This window comes from Leptosomus discolor, chromosome 6 (genome assembly GCF_034619465.1).
Source record: "Leptosomus discolor isolate bLepDis1 chromosome 6, bLepDis1.hap2, whole genome shotgun sequence".
Classification (NCBI taxonomy): domain Eukaryota; kingdom Metazoa; phylum Chordata; class Aves; order Leptosomiformes; family Leptosomidae; genus Leptosomus; species Leptosomus discolor.
Window position 1 is genome coordinate 65,219,030 of NC_141396.1, and position 16,438 is coordinate 65,235,467.

Here is a 16,438-nt window from a genome sequence, read left to right on the forward strand (position 1 = left end):
CTAACCCTTGCACGCCCAGCGCTGGCACAGCAGTCCAGCCCTGCCACGGCCGCCCAACCTTTGCACAGCTGCCTGGTCCTGGCACGTCCAAGCCTTGCACACTCAGGCCTTGCACCGCAGTCTGGCCTTCGCACACCCGTCCTCAGCCCAGCGGCCCATCCCTGGCACATCCAGCCCTTGCACACGCAGCCCTTTCACAACTGACCGTCCCTTGTCCATCTGCTCAGCTGTGGCTCATCCTCTCCTTGCACACTTGGCCTTTGCACGACTGCTCATCCCTGGCACTTTCAGCCCGTGCACGATTGCCCAGCCCTTGCATGCCCAGCGCTGGCACGGCCACCCCTTCTACACCCAGCCCTTGCACACCCAGCCCTTGCACACTCACCCCTTGCACGACTGCCCATCCCTGGCACACTCAGCCCGTTCCCAGCACACCCACCCCCAGCACTCCCATTCCAGGGACACCCAGGGAGAAGACACCGATCCCCAGGATATCTAGCCTGGGGACACCCATCCCCAGGACACCCCGTGGGGATACCTACCCCCAGCACATCCACCTCCCTGCACACCCATCCCTGGGACACCCAGTCGGGGACACCCACCTCCCTGCACACCCATCCCCGGGGACACCCAGCCCGGGGTCACCCACCCGCCCAACACCCGTCCTGGGACACCTAGCCAGGGACAGCCATCTCCGGGACACGCAGCCGGGGACACCCACTCCCTGCAAACCCATCCCCAGGACACCCATGCCCGGGACATCGCGCCAGGGACACCCACCCCCCACACACCCACCCCCCGCACACCCATGCCCGCCGGGGACACCCATCCCCCGCACACCCGCCCCCTGCACACCCATCCCCGGGACACCCAGACAGGGACACCCGTCCCCGGGACATCCATCCCGGGACATCCACCCCCCGCACACCCACCCCCTGCACACCCATCCCCGGGACACTCATCCCCGGGACACCCAGCCAGGGACACCCAACCCCGGGACACCCATCCCCGGGACACCCATCCCCGGGACACCCATCCCCGGACATTCATCCTCGGGACACCCATCCCCGGGACACCCAACCCGGGACACCCAACCCGGGACACCCATCCCCGCACACCCAGCCAGGGACACCCAACCCCGGGACACCCAACCCCGGGACACCCAACCCGGGACACCCATCCCCGCACACCCAGCCAGGGACACCCAACCCCGGGACACCCCACCCGGGACACCCATCCCCGCACACCCATCCCGGGACACCCAACCCCGGGACACCCATCCCCGGGACACCCATCCCGGGACACCCATCCCCGGGACACCCATCCCGGGACACCCAGCCGCCGACACCCCCTCCTCGCCCCCGCCCCCTCCCTCTCCCCGCCCCTCCCCTCTCTCTCCGCCCCTCTGCTTCCCCCCCCCCCCCCCTCCTCACCCCGCCCCCCCCCCGCCTCCCACCGCTCCCCCCCCCCAGCTCCCTCCTCCGGGGGGGGGGCGTGTCCCCACCGCCTCCCTCCTCCGCGAAACCCCGCCCCCTGTCCGCCCCCAGGCCCCGCCCCCGCCCCGCCCCTCCGCCGGCCGGGCGCTCGCCGCCGGCCGCGCTATAAGAGGCGCCGCGGCTCGGCGGGGCCGCAGCGGGCGCGGCGGGGGAACGAGATGAGCAGCGCCGGCGCCGCCGCTGCAAGATGCTGGATGGACACGTCCTGCTGGGATGGCTCTCCTCCTGCGCTCTCCTAGGGCTGCTCGCCTGCGCCCCGCGGCCCTCCGCCGCCTACTTCGGGTAGGTGCCCAGCGCGCCCTCCCCCCCCCCCCCCCCCCCCTCCGCGCTTCTCCTTTATAACTTTCATTTTTTTAATTTTTTTTTAATTTTTTTTTTTCCTTTTGCCCCAAGGTGGGGATGCTACCGGTAGGTTATCCCCTCCCGCCGGCGCTGACAGCCGCGCCGGGAGGTGGGGACGGGCAGGGGCAACCCTCTCCGTCCCGCCGCTCCTAACCGGGTGCCGTCGGTGCGCTGCCGCTCCCCCCGGGGAGCTGCCGGTTGCCGCCGTGTTTTTTTTTCCCCAGGGGGCAAGCAGAAGGGGCTGGGGGTGAGGGAGCGTTTTGTCCTGCCCTTTCCCCGACAGGGTGGCCCGCAGCCGTAGTGGGCTCGGCTCCCAGTGCGGGCTGTGACCTCCCCCAACCCCGAGCAGGGGAAAAAAGATGTTTTTTCCCCCTAATTTAAGCGCACGGTGCAGCAGCAGGTGCTGGCAAGCGGGTCCCGACATCACCCCGCCGGCGTTGGTTGGGTTTTTTTTTGGGGAGGCGGGGGGGGTGCGCATGCTGCCGCCGCCAGCCTGCGGCGGTGCAAAGCTTCTTCCCCGAAAAGGCGAAAGTTCCCCTTCAAGTTGGGCGCGGAGAGGCGCGGAAACCGCCGCATCCCGCGGTGCTCACCTGTGCGCGGTGCGGGGGCGCGGCCGGCAGGGGGCGCTACCGGCCCGGTCCGCGCCCGCTCCGCGCCGCGCAGGTGGATCCCGCTTCCCCCCCCCTCCGCCCCGCTTATCCCCCACTATTTGGGGGCGGGAGGGGATGAGCTGGAGGAGCCCAACAGGACCCGCTGCTCCCCCTCTCTAAAGCCCCCCCGCAGCCGCGTTGCGAGGCTTCAGCCCGGAGCGAAGGGTCCGCTGCTTTTCCATCTGCGCAGCCCCCCCCCCCCATTGCTTTTTTGGAGGGGTTAGTGTAGCTGCCTCTTGCCTTTTTTTTCTTTTTTTTTTCTTAAAGACTTGCCCCAAAATGGGGTCGGTTTGCGAGGGGAATGGGATGCGATCACCTGATTAAGAGGTTTCAGTGCGAGTTTACTCAAGAGTGATGGTTCTTGCTGCTTTTTGAGATGTTGTGACCGCTGGTAGGAGCCACTGGACCAGCCCTGGAGAATCTTTTAGCAGACTTCAGGGTTTTTTTTTCCTCCCCCCCCCTCCTCTTTCCAGTAAAACAAATCCTGGTGTTGAGGCTTGTCCATTGCTTGTGGTCTGGCAAAGTTTTCCAAACAGTGCTACTTAAATCTTCTGTTTCCAACTCGAGAACCGTTTAACTTCCTGCTGCTGGGGCTGGTTTGCTGAGGAAACAGCCTGTCCTGTGTGTGTAGGTTTTTAGGAAAAGCCCTCTTCTTTTTTTTTCCCCCCCCCCGGCAGCACACAGAGGGCTGTACCGAGCCCGTTAGCTCGTGTGTCTGCCCAAGACCACCAGCACTGTGCAGTTGTACTGTGCCTCGGGGACTGACAGGAGCTTGGCTGTAACTCCTCTGTTAATCCACGCGGTGCTGGTATCTGCTGTAGTGCAGCAGGTAACTCATTCCAGTCGCTCGCTTCTGGGGTTTTTCTGGCCTCGTGCGGCTGGTGTGGATTTTTAACTTAAGAGCGACCGCATCGAGCCAAGGGAAGTGCGCTCCTAGGTCTGTCCTGACCGCTTCGGGTTATTCTCTCCATCTCGGTACGGCTGCTGTTTCTCATTTGAGACTCCCTCTCTGGCAAGAAGGAGGGGAAAAGGAGATGCTGCCAGATGTGCACCCAGCCAGATGTGAGCTCCAAGTGCTCCGGGGCTGCTGCGGTGTGCAGTGAAGTTTGCTTATGCAAAGCATCCTGCGCTCTGGTTACAGCCACAGCGAAGGAGCAGCATCTGCTGCTAATCTCCTCTTTGTTCTTCCAAGAGGCCTAAAGCAGAGATTGCACTTGCTGAGCTGCTGGGGACACGGGGGAATAGTCAGTGCTGAGGTCCGGGGGTCCCTGCTAGTCCCCAGCGATATGTGATCGAACAAGTGTGTGTGGAAAAGCTGAGCCCTCCTTGTTGTGGGCTTCTGTATGGACAAGGAAAGAAATCTAACCTGGTAAAAGCTGTACGTTCCTGCAGAGCTCTTGGTGCCTCTGCAAGTGCCCTGCGGGGGCTAATATTAGCCCTCCTTTCCTAGGAAGGTAGCCACATGCATGGAGAAGCTGCTCCAGGTGAGGAAGGACATCTGTTTATTCCAACATAAACATTTGCTAATCTTTCCTAAAGGCCTGGAGGCATCCCCCTTTGCTCAGGAGCTGAGCTGAAATGCTGCGGTGAGCTTAGTTACTGCAGCACCACCCTTTCTAGGCAGGGGAAGGGACATTCCTTCCCAGCCCAAGGCGTCATCAAAGCCACCGTGACACCTTTGGGTGGTGGCCTGCTAGGCTCTCTGCTCCAGGTGCTAACACACCCATCGGAGGAGGAGGTGGTGGTGAGCAGAGTGCAGTGGGCAGCTGTGTTAAACAGATGTTGTGTAGCTGCAGCTTAGCTGCTCTGTTCAGCAGTCCGGTGGGGAATAGGGACAGCTGTGAGTGATCCCTCCCTGCTCCCACCCCCCCAATCCCCAATGTCTTATTTTGGGGAAAGAATTCAGTGTCTCCAAATGTGTGGCCTGGCGGGGAATTAGCGCGTGGGGACAGAAATGGGGCACGGTTACACGATAACGAGATTGTGTCGGCGTGTAGTTATGGTTGTGTCTGTCCCACAGGGGCAGCTCGTGAACAGGGAGGGGGATGCTGGGGTGGGAAAGCCGCGGCTGGAGGCTGCGGCTTCTCTGTGTGTCTGGTTGTGGTGCTCTTGGAGGGATGCAGAAGCAGCCAAAAGTGATAAATGCCCTCTGGAAGCCGAGCTTGGTGTGTGGGAGGTAAAGCGTTGGTGCAGGTGGGGGCTCTTGCTGTCTTGCTCCACCCCCAAGCTGCCTGGGTAGGACACGGGCTGAAGGTAAGAGTTCACTGTCTGGAGGGACAGGCTTGTCCCTTACCTAGGGTTATGCTGGCAGCCTCAGTGCTGTTCCCTGGGTGTTGCTGACCTCCCTGGTGCAGGAGAGAAGCAGGTACCAGCTTAATTTGGAGCTGGTGCGCGGCAAAGACGGGGCCTGAAGCGATGCTGATGTGTAGCAGGGAGCAGAGCTGAGTCCCTGTAGGCACCTGCTCAGGAGGGGTTTGCTAGCCCTGGTGACTAGAAAGCAGCTGGAAGCGGCTGGCTTCGGGGACGTGGTGATGCTGCAGCTCCTGAACCTTGTCCGAGGTGAGACTTCTTGATGCTGGAGAGGAGAGTCTCAGATAAGAGACTTCTTGATGCAAAACTGAGCAGGACCTGATGGCTTGTGGTAGACTTCGAGCTGCCCGTCAGGAGGCCTGATGATGTTGGGTGTGTTTCAGGGTAGGAGCACGAATGGGAGACGGTTACTGGCCGAGTCTATACCAGAGTGGGGGGAATCATTGCCTTGAGATAAGTGTCAGCTGAGACTGGCTTGTTGAGAGGCACTGGCTGTTCTAAAAGGGAGCCTGCTTTTATCTTATGTTCAGCTGCCTCTTCTACAGCTGGGCTGTGTGAGAACTAGTTTGCACCGTATTACAACTGGCTGTTGGTGGGGTGTGGGGGGTGTGTGTGTGTTAGTCTGGAGCAGCCCCATGCCGCCGGGCTCCCTGCGAAAGCATTGCATTTCACTTTTCCTCCCCGTTCGGCTTTTCTTGTGCCTTACAAGCTTTGGGTGTGGGTACCTCCCCTCCCTCTCTTTCCCCTCTCAAAGGTGGCTAGGGGGTGGTGGAACTGCCCTAGTGGCGTCGGGGAATTGTGTTGGGTCTTGCACTGCTGGGCTTTGGAAGTGGCAGATGACAAGCTTAGCCGTGCTGGGGTGACAGGCGGGCTGAGTAACACCAGTCCTGCTGTGTCCTGGTGCTAGTGGGAAGGCAAACCGACCCGTAGGAGCTTGCTGCTTTCCTGAGCTGCCTGCTCTGGGGATCTGAGGTTGCAACCTGTCCAGGCCATCAATCAAAACCCCTCTCTTTCTTTCTGGGTGTTCTGGTTTATAGCCTGATTCAGTTTTGATGCACCCTTTCCTGCTTGCTGGAAGAAGTGTTGCATTTCTGCAGGCTGGGGTTTGCTCGGCTTTCCTCCTGCAGGAGCCGAGCAGCTCTGCCCCCTCTGCAAACACTTGTCAAGACAGTAGTAATGTTACAAGTGGCTCATGCTTACATAGTGTTTATATTGACAGATTGCAATGTTCTTCGTAAACGTAACTGATCTGTACACTGCACGCAGGCAACAGGAACCCTTAAATGCTTGTGTGGGGGAGAGGGAGGGAGGGGGAGCAGAGCTTGCCCTAATTTACCAACACATCGCTAGCGAGAGCAGGTTCCTTGCTGCACGGTGGGTTTGGTTGCTGTGGGAAGTGCAGTATATTTTTGTTCCCATCGGAAGGTGCAGAACAGGTACCCCACTATGCTGTGGGTGCGGCTGGGGTAGAAACCTGGCAATTCAGGGTCTGATTTTGCTAAAATTGCTTAGGAAAGACCTGAATACTGGACTTGAAGGGGGTATTTGGGGGGGTTGTGACCACCCTGATGGAGTGTGGGCTCTTAAGGGGGCTGAGAGCTAGCACGGGTTTCTGAACTCTGTCACTCCAAGCGTGTGGCATCGGCTTGAATGTCTTCTCCAATAAAAACAAGCCCACTGGTGCTGGCAGGCTTTGCTGCTGGTTTGGTTTTGTTTTGGTTTGGTGGTTTTTTTTTTTCCCCAGCCTGCGGGATCCGCTAGGTGCGAACACGGCTGTTGCACATCAAGAATTTCTATACCTGTCACTTGATGGTAGTGTGGGGCCACACGCTCGCGTCCGCAGCCTCGGCCCGAAGAGCGTGTGAACTTCTCGGGGAAGCTGTGGCGTCGCCAGGCCGCAGGGTGTTGTTGGCTTTCCAGGCGCTGGCGTGCGTGAGACGGAGCAGCTGGTTCTCAGCACGACCCAAAAAAACAAAACCTGGGACTCGGGTGGCGAGGGAGGAATGCGGCACGCAGGCAAACGCAGCTGGAGCCTGAAGGAGGCAGCTCCTGGGGCTGGGAAGGGTGGCTTGGCCATCCCACCCTGTGGCGTTCTGCTTTGTTCTAGATGGTGGTGCTGGATTTCTGGGTTTCCTCGGGATGGGAAGGGTGTGCCTGGCTTGGTTTGTGGTTTTCCCCCCCCCCCCCCACCACCCCTGTTACTTTTGAGCTGGGTGAATTGTCATGTAGAGACTGATCTGAGTCCTGAGGGGCTTCTCTCCCAAAGTTGGCCCCTCTGGGTCAATTCAAAGCAGTGTTTAACCTCCATTCCTTTGCGAAGGGGAACCCCATGCCCAGAAGAAGCCTTTGCTTTTGTAGGTGCTTGAAGGTGGCCCTGGATTTGATGAAGTGCTATGAGGGTGATGACAAACCCAGGAGCATTTGGAGAAATAACTGTGCGTGCAGCTAAGGTCTGCCAGACCTGCGTCGTCAGCCCTGGGGGTGAGAATCTGTCCCGAATCAGAAAGTGGGGGACAGTACCTGAAAGCTCCTTCCTCTTCCAGTGTGCTTAGAGGATGGAGCATAACTTTATTCAGACAGGGATCAGTATGTCTTAAGACTTATGTACTGGATTGGCAGCGTTGCTTGAGACTTGGGAACCACTATCTTGTGCCTCAGTTTCCCTTACTTGGGAAAGACACCGGGGCTCTTTCTCTCTGAACTTAACTTAATGGTGAGCGTTGTACGCAGCCTCTGTGTCCAAGTACTGCATGTGGTGTTTTTTTGCAGTGGTCACTAGAGCTACAGATGACTCCCTAGGGGGAGAAGATGGTTTGTTAGGAGAATATTGAGTGGGTATTTGGCAAAGCGGGAGGCCGGTGACTTTCTTTAGTGTGACTGGTGATGCAGAACTGGAGACCAGGAAGCTATAGGACTATGGTCTCCTGGTGAAAGGCCTGGTCAATGATTAACTTGCTTTCTGGAAGCTGTTAACAACAATAAAAGGGAGTCCAGCCCCATAACCCCAACACAAAAAAGCTCATGAGTGTTTAATAATTAAAGGCCTTGTGCTTTATCGGAGGGTAATGAGAATTGCCTTAAGGCTTATTCAGTGGTAGGTAATTGAATTAGGTTGTGGGAATGGGAAGGGGGAGGGTTAAGTGGAAGGTCTGGAAGACTGCAGGGAGAAGCCAATGTGATGCTTCTTAGTCTGAATGTTTCTGACCGGACCGTGTCAGTCTTTGGGTTCTTCATTTCTGTCTGCTTAATCCCCTGTGGTGGCAGACTTGGTGTAATTGCCTCCTGGAGAAGAATGTTTCTGTCCCAGGGATGCTCTGTTCCTTTCCTTTAGGAAGATGCTGGCAGTGTTTTTATTCCTGGTATTTTCCCCTCAACGAAATGTTGATATTTAAAGGCTTCTTGAGATTCTTTTTGGTGGAACAGCCAAGCCAGAAGACACTGAACTATGCTATTTGTATTTATGGAGGCCTCTGACTAGCCAGAGGAGGTACTGAACCAGTGAGCATCACCAGTGCTTCCACTGCATGAGGCAGTTTCTGATGCAGAGCTGGGACCTAGAAAGCTCAGAAGAGCTGAAGGCTGGACTTGCCTGCCCCGTCTAGCTCTTACATCCCTGTGCATAACCACTTTCTAAGAGAGACTCAGGTTGAAAAGGGGTTTTGAGGGTTTTTTTTTGGAGACTGTGGAGATGCTACCTTGGAATATCCCTGTGGGGGAGACAGCCTTGAACACAGTCTCAAGCCACCAGAGGTGTAAGGACTTCTGCTGCCGGAAGCCCAACATAGATCCTCTGCTCCAGTTTCACAGAGCAATGTGGCACCTTCAGGGCTTGAGTTCTCTTGAGTTCAAATGGGACAGCTCATCTCAGTGTTTGCTGCCTTGAGAGGAGAAGGCCCACTGCATTAAAACTGTCTTGATCTGGTTTATGTGGAAGCTCTCTATGCCTGACTGTGCAGCTACAGTGATCTCCTGGAGAACACACTCTTGGGTGGGATGGCGCTTGCTTAGTTCATACTGAAAGCCTATGTTGGACACAAACTCCTTTAACCTAAATTCCCTGCCTGTCCAGGTAGCAACCTGCCAGCTTCCCAGTGCTTCCCTGAGGATGTGTGTTGAAGCAATCCAACAAGTCTCATGTACCTGGCTTTCCAGACTGTGAACACGCTGAGCTTCTGGCTTCCCTCCATGATGAAGCAGCTTTTCTCTGCAGCCAAAAAAAAAGCTCTCTAGTGGCTTGTAGCACGTTAATGCAAGTGGTTTCTCAATCTCAGCAGCCCTCAAGCAGAGGGCCTGTTGCTTGCGCTGTTAAATGCTGGTGGAAGGCTACTGCTGCTCCTGCAGAATGTGGCTGCAGGGAGACGGGTGCTGCAGGTCCTGGACCAGCACGTGGTCTGGCTGCAGGCAGGACAGATAGGATATGTTTTCCTGATTTACTGGACCCAAAGCTGGGGAGCCAGCTCAGGTCAAGTTGAATAAGAGCTAGAAATTATGATGATACTGGGTGGAAAGGGTTAGCCCTTCAGAAGTTTTTGGATGTCTACTCTCAAGTTTTTCCTCTTCCTCTGTTTTTAACTGTGCTTTTTAAGGTTCCCTGAGATCGTGGCTGTAAGTGCTAATGAGTCTTATCTCTTGACCTGTCATAAAATACACTTATGAAGTTTATCAGCTCAGTAAGCTTTACATTTTATTGTAATGGGTGTTTGCACTGTGCTAAGTGGAACGGGGAGTATTTTGACTACATGGATAAACATAGCAGTTATGGGATTTGCTTTAGTTGATAGAAAAATCTATTTTGACTTTTTTCCCTTCGCTGTTGCAGAGAGCTCCATTTCAAATGGGTCAAGCAGCTCCTGCATGTGCTATGTGGTCTTCCAGTCTGCTCGTGAACTTAAATCATTCTCCTCGAAGTTGTGGGGAGTATTTTGTTAATTCAGTTGCTGAAGGATTTCTTTTGGGGGAAGGGGAAATGACAGGTTAAAAAAACTTGAACTCTTCCGTTGGAAAGAACACAGAGCAAAACAGCTCTTCTATACATCCACCGTAGAACGTGCAAACTCAACAGTATCTGACATTAATGCTGAGTCTGTGCTGGCTTGGAAGGTAGCATGGAGCATGCAGTTCGTGTTGATGGGATGTCAGGCTGTATGGGAGTTGGCATGAATTTTATGAGCAGATTCATTTGGCCTAGCTCATTAAAATAGCATTAATTGGATAGCCAGATGCCTATGGACTTTGGGGGGGGGGGGGGAAATGAGCTTGCTGCATTTACTGCGCACTGGATGGACAAGTTTCACAATTGTAGCAAGAGTTTCCTTTCTTGGAAAAACTGCTTTTAGTCTTCCAGAGACTAAAGTAGCATAATTGTCCCTTTACTGTGCATAGTAGGAGGTAGCTTCTTGTGCTGTGGAGCAACGTGTGAGTTCCCCTAGATGTGAATGAAGTACTGAGATGCCAATAGGAATAGCTGAGCTCTGCTTAAAGACCAACTGTCAAATGGCTCTGACTGAGGGAATCCTGGGAGGAATGGGCAGAAGTTTAGCCCAGAGCCTTGGTCTGCTGTTGGGGAAACCTCTCAAGCCAAACTACAGAGCAGCCTCCCAAAGCAAGTAGGATCAAGCAACTGTTGCTTTCAAGGCAGAGTCCTCTTGGAGCAGGTCAGCTGATGAGCAAAAGAATTAGCTTCCATTGCCTCATGGATTATTTTTTTTTTCCACCTTTAGGGTCTAGCAAAACTAGCAGTTTACTTTGAGATACACAGGGGTATGTCTTGAGTCTGACTCCTGGATGATGTCTTAATGTGGAACATGCAGGTAGGTGAGACTGAGGCTGTCAGGATGAATTTCTTTGGTGCACAGAGCCCATGACTTGACACTGGGTTTCTTGCCTCTGTGTCTGAAGCACCTCTTAACTTCTTTCCAAAAGGAATTGGTCATGACTTGGCTCCAAAAGCATCAGCGTTGCCTGATGAGCGTCTCCCGAGGTGGGTTCACCTGTGTCTTCAAGAATACCTGTTCTGACTTCCAGTCAGAGCAAATCATTACCCTTCCAATGCCACCCCCCAACAAAGTGCCTTATTTATGTTCCCCGCTGTCATCCATCAGTGGCGTGTGACAGCTTCCCCAGCTCCGCCTGTGGGAGCGTGCGGTGTGTTGCTACAGCGTGCACTTGGTGCTGGCTGACCCCTCTGCAGGCTGGGCTGGAGGGGCTGTCGGTGGGGGGGGGGCTGCAGGATCACCCGGTGCTCACGTTACAGAGGAGTGCCCATCTGCTGAGCTCCGGCATGCACGGCCTGGCAGGTTGCTCTCACGACTTGCTGTCGTCTTTGTAGACTTCCCTGATTGCTTAAAAGAAACTGCACAGAGGCGTCGCGGTGCCCTAGTCCTCGTCACCTCCCTACAGCTAATTCCCAGTGTAGATCTTGCTGTGTTGAACCCCTGCTGAGCTGGGTGCATTGACTATGGTGAGCTCAGACCTTTAAATACCCTCATTGTAATGTCTTCTCTGGGGGTGGTTTATTTTTTTTTTGAAGATTGGTGATCTCATGCTTGGTACTGCGAGGAAACAAAGCCAGACAGCCCTGGGGTGGCATAACTGCACTTCCATTAGAGATTGCAGCTGAAGATTGTAGGTGAGGCTGGTTCTGCATGTTGCAGGGGACCTCTTGTGGGGCTTTCCAGCTCCATCTTTTAGGATTACTGCCAGTAAAAACCTTGTGCTTTGAAGTTGCCAAGGTGAAGTGTTCAGTCTTCTGGGTGTTGAGAGAGTGCTCCTTGGCTATGCCTGAAGCTGAGCTTATAAGGGCTTCATTTTACCCTGGTGACCAACACAATGCCTCACTTTGAATCAGCGTGAAGACCTGACTGCTGGTAGGGGGTGTTTTTTTAGTGGGAATTTACCCTGCTTGGCCTTAACACCAAAGCTCCTCGTTCTGCCTGGGGGAAGGGTAGGTGTCCTGCCTGCAGGAGGTCTCCCGGATTGTTTCTCAGATGGTTCTCTTCCCCCAAATCTTGCTTTGTCTTCAGTGTCTCCTGGTTCCCATGGAAAACCAGTCAGTCCTGTCTCCTGTGGGTGCAGAGCCTCTTCTAAGGCCGTGCCTTTCAGCGTTGGGGAGTGTGGGTGAGGGCATCAGACAAAGCAATGCAATATGCTCAGGTAAGCAGAGAAAATGTGCTCCCACTGGAGTTTAGCCTACAAAGGCCACTGTGTGTTTTGGTGTTTCTCTGCTTCTTTACACCCTACTGCTCTCCAGCCTTAAGCACAAGTATCTCAACGCACCCAGGTCTGAGGAGGCCTAGTTACCTCCTTCAGCGGTCTCAAAGGACACTTCTAGTGTCCCCCCCCGCCTCGGCTATGGGAGCATCTGTACCCCACGGACTGACCTGGGGTGTGTCACAGCACTACATGCCCCTGCCTCTTGCAGCAGCACTGCTCGCAGAGCTGAGCTTCTCCGTTGGATGGAACCAGCGTTGGTCTTGCTCGGGTGTGAGTGAATGAGCGATGACAGAGTGCCTGGGAGCCAAGTTCAGCTCAGAGTGGGGTATTCACCTGGGAGCCAGGGCATCTGGTGGGATGGGGTACCTGGGGAACAGCAGAGTGTGGTTGCATTTAGGATGAGCATCCAACTTAGGCAAGTCCTTTTGGGCTGGCTCTGTTGGTCTTGGCTACAGGGACTTCTCCCAGTTCAATCAATGGCTTCAGTGGTGCTTGCCCAGCTCAGGGGCAGAGAGCCCAGCTTGCTGCTCTGCTGCAAGCCCGGCTGCGCTACAGCTCTCCAGGGCTGCCCATCTCCTCTGACAAGAAACCCTATCCTGGAGCCCAAACCCCTCTGGGGACAGTTCACCAAAACTGATACTTTATTCAAAAGAACTGACTTGCTTTGCTTAATCTTGACAAAATTCCTTTCTAGCCCTAATCCCCTTCCAATGTAAGGTGAGATCTTGAAATACCTGGCAAACTTATAGCGTAGCTCTCTTTCTGCATCTCTGGGCCTCCGTAATCAAAGGTGAGGTGGGGTAGGGGTGTTTTCAGCCCCTGCCAAAGATAAGTCTCCTGCTGGGAGCTAGCGGGGAGCTATTTCCCTGTCTGTGGTTAGCAAGTTGATCTGACAGGCCAGAGGTGAAATAGCCACTTGAGCTGAATTACAGGGTCTAACCCAAGATCCAACACTTCCTTTGGCTCATTAGCACGGCTGTGTTGCATCCCTGGTGACTATTTCTATCTTCTGGCTTGTCCCATGTTGACTCTGGAAATCCAGAGGCTTAGCATGAGTTTGAAGAGAGGACTGAAGCTGAAGAGCTGCTCTTGAGAGAGTGTGAATGGGACTAAACAAGGCTTTGAGCAGTCCCTGTGGTCAGTGTTACAAGTCATAATCTCCATGCTGGTTTTGTAGCTGTTGGAGATGTGCTTATGGGCAGAGACCTGTCTCTGCGAAGTGCAGGACATGCTGGGCCAAAGAGGTAGCATTTGGAGAGGAGTGGGACCAGGTATAATCCTGCATTTGTCTCCTGAGCTTGCAGAGGGAACAACAAATCTCACCTGATGTAGTGGAGATGACTCAAAAGTCACTGCAGTTTGTCTCTGGGGAGCTTGTGGTCCCAGTCTTCCCCACTGCATGAACTGGGTTCCCTGTGGGCTGTCCCAGACGCTGCCTTGCCGGGGAGGCACCAGGGTCAGAGAAGAGCATCCTCCCTCAGCCACTGCATCCCTTGAGGCACTTGCTTGGGCTGCTGCAAGGCTCATGGAAAATCTGAGAGCTGGAGCTGGTACTGGGAGGGGGGGAGGTGAGCTTGAAGGCTTCGCCTTTTCTGACTCACTGGTGTTTGGGACTGTGCTGGGCTCGATGACCCTGTTATGTGGTAACACTGGCCATATGTTTACCATGTAGCTGGTAAAATGGGGTTGGATGCTCTCCCTTGGCAGAGCAGGGGGGCACCTCGTGGCATGGAGGTAGATGGTGACCCCGTCTGCTCCCAGAGGCTGACTGCTCCAGCACAGAGTACGGTATGAGGCTGGTGAGCTGCTCTCAGGGGTGCTGTGCTTCAGCTGCTGTTGGACAGAACAGCGGCACGGGGTCAGAGGCAGGGCCGGTTGGGTAGCCTTGTCCAAACAGATGCTCTTGCCCGCTAGTGTGGGGCTGTTTACTCTGTTACCAGAGCTCTTTGGAGCACTTCTTTCAAGTGCTTTCGATTGAAGTGGCTCTAGAGCTGGTGTCTGATCTGTCTGCCTGTGTTCAGAGGCCAGGAGGAAGTTTTACCTTGTTGCTCCATGGGGGTGAAGGGAGCAGAGAGATTTCCAGGCGTCTGCATGGCTTTGGGCACATCGGTTAACCTCAGGATACTTCAGCTTGTAGAACAGGGCCGTTCTCGGGGGGGAACGGGCTGTGAGCTGAGTCGAGGACTTGGTGCGCATCCCTTGGCTCTCCTCAGGACCCTCAAGGGCTGTTAGATTATAGGCAAGGTCTGAAAGTGTCTTCTGTAGGGGCCTGATGAAGCAGAGCCCTCTGGGATTGGAGTTGCTGCTCCTGTTGCAGTGGTAAAGGGGATTCAGAGACAAATCACGAGGGATCTACTGACAGCTTTGTGGTCTCTGAGGTGCTAGTAAGCAGGAACCCTCTAGCTTCAGCTGGCAAGATCCGACTGCAAAACAAGCTTCACTTCAGGGATGCAGTATTGCACCCGCTATCCTTTTCCAGAGCCTCGCTGGAAGATGCACGGCTGGATTTTTTTTCAGCGCAGCTGCTGCCCTCGCATAAAGCACCAGCCACGCATTGCTCTTGCTACTGTCAGCTGCCTGAGCGCCTCTGTTTACGTATCTAAAACTTGAAGGCTGGAGAAGAAAGGAATCTGACCAGTGCAATGGAAACCTTCAATTCCCTGCAGTCCCAGGAGAAGAAGAGTGGCTTCAGGCTGGAGCTAGGAATGAACTTCATTTGTACGCTGCCTCGCCTCTCCGGGAGGATCAGCCAGGAAAAATATCAACAGTTCCATTAAAAAGTCTGCTGGTTTGCTAAAGTAGTGAAATAAACATACCTGTAGGCATAACGGCCCGAACCACACAGGAAACATTAAGGAGAACGAACACACGCAGGCTTGCTCCCTCTCCCTCTGTGTATCTACCAGATAAAAAACACGGCGCGTCCATGGTAATGCGTAAATCAAACAGCAGCTGGGGGGATTATTCTTAGCTGGGGAAGAACTGGCTTGGATCAGAGGGGCTCGGTGCTTTCCTAGAAAGGCAAAACCTGTGCTGAGCCTGCCCTGTGCTGCTGCCTGGTCTTGTGTGTGTGTGGGGGGGACACAGACCTGCAGTAGAAACTGGGGCGTGATGGGGTTTGGGGTGGTTGTTAGCCCTCTCTGTTGCCCCCTTCGTAGCTTCCCTTCCTCTATTCCTGTGGGAACTGTGTGGGACTGAAGTGCTTCTGCTCTAACCAGTTGAAAAGCTGGGGTGGAAACCCAGTGGGAAGTGGGTAACACGCTGGGAGCTTGCAGAAGAGTGAGGTGGGTGTGATAGGGGTGGATGGGGAAACCACCCACCCCCAGCTGTTGGGTGTACGGTGGAGATGGTCCCTTCAGTTCTCTGCCGAGCCCACAATATATCTCCTGGCATCTCTGGGATGGGGCGAACCTGCGAAGTTTTATTGCATATTTCAGTGAGGGGATGGGGGTTTCAAGGACGGCTTGAACGAGAGAGATGCTGCCAGCGCTTTTTTGGACCAGCAACCTGGTCCCTGAGCTGCCCATAAAACCAGCTTCCCCCTTGGCTGTACCCAGCATATATGGTATGTACAGAAAATACATGTGGAAAATGCCTTCAGCGGCAACCAGATGGCACCTGTCAAGCACAAGTAGACATTTCTATTAGTGTTCTTATTTGAGTGTCTTGGACCACTCCCAGCCCCTGGATAGCAAAATAGCCCTGCTGTAGCTGTCCTCCCAGAGGCAGATTGATGTGATTATTGCATGCTAGAGACAGTCCCTGTGCTCCCGGGCCTCATCTGCACAGCCACTTAGCCCAACTAATCTGAACTGACTTTTAAAGTGGATTAGTTCAATTACTCTTAACTAGCCCTGGTGGAAACACTCTCCTTGGGGGGATTAAAGATCCTTAATTCACTTTAACACACTTGATTTCAATGCAAATCAGGCTAAACTGAATTAAGGGCGCTTCAGAGCCTTGTGCAGCAGAGGCACTCCTTCGAAACTGATGTGGTTTAGTCACCCCACTTTGCATTCCTCTGCTCGATTCGTTCCAGTTAGCGTTGCTGAAGTGTCCCCTTACAGATGACTTTTATAGGCAGCCTCTCGGATACAAATCTGCAAGCACATTACCTAGGCTAACGTGTGAACCGGCTCCTGTGAAGAGCTCCTGCATCTGGCTCCTGCATCTGTTGATTCAGTGCTTAATATTGCTCTGCTGGAATGTTTTTACTCTCTTTTGGGTTTTTTTTCACTCTTCTGTTTTTCCACATCTTTTTTTCTTTAGTTCTTCAAACCAAGCTCTTTGCTTTTTCACTTAAAAATGCAGGGCAGTGAGTCACACGCCAGTTTTACTCTGCTGTCCTTAACTCACTGGATGAAATGGGAGTAGTTCACCAACAGCTCACCCATCCTCTTCGCTCTGTAATTTAACTCTCCAGTTAAA

The 16,438-nt window shown here is 54.3% G+C and overlaps 1 protein-coding gene across 1 annotated transcript in view; it reads left to right on the top strand.

Moving 5' to 3' along the window:
* The first annotated feature begins 1,683 nt into the window (after positions 1 to 1,683).
* Positions 1,684 to 16,438, top strand: part of WNT9A (Wnt family member 9A) — a 55,394-nt gene continuing 40,639 nt past the window's right edge. The window contains exon 1 of the mRNA XM_086467068.1: positions 1,684 to 1,778. Coding sequence (XP_086323194.1) covers positions 1,684 to 1,778 — 95 coding nt within the window. The remainder of the gene's footprint in view (positions 1,779 to 16,438) is intronic.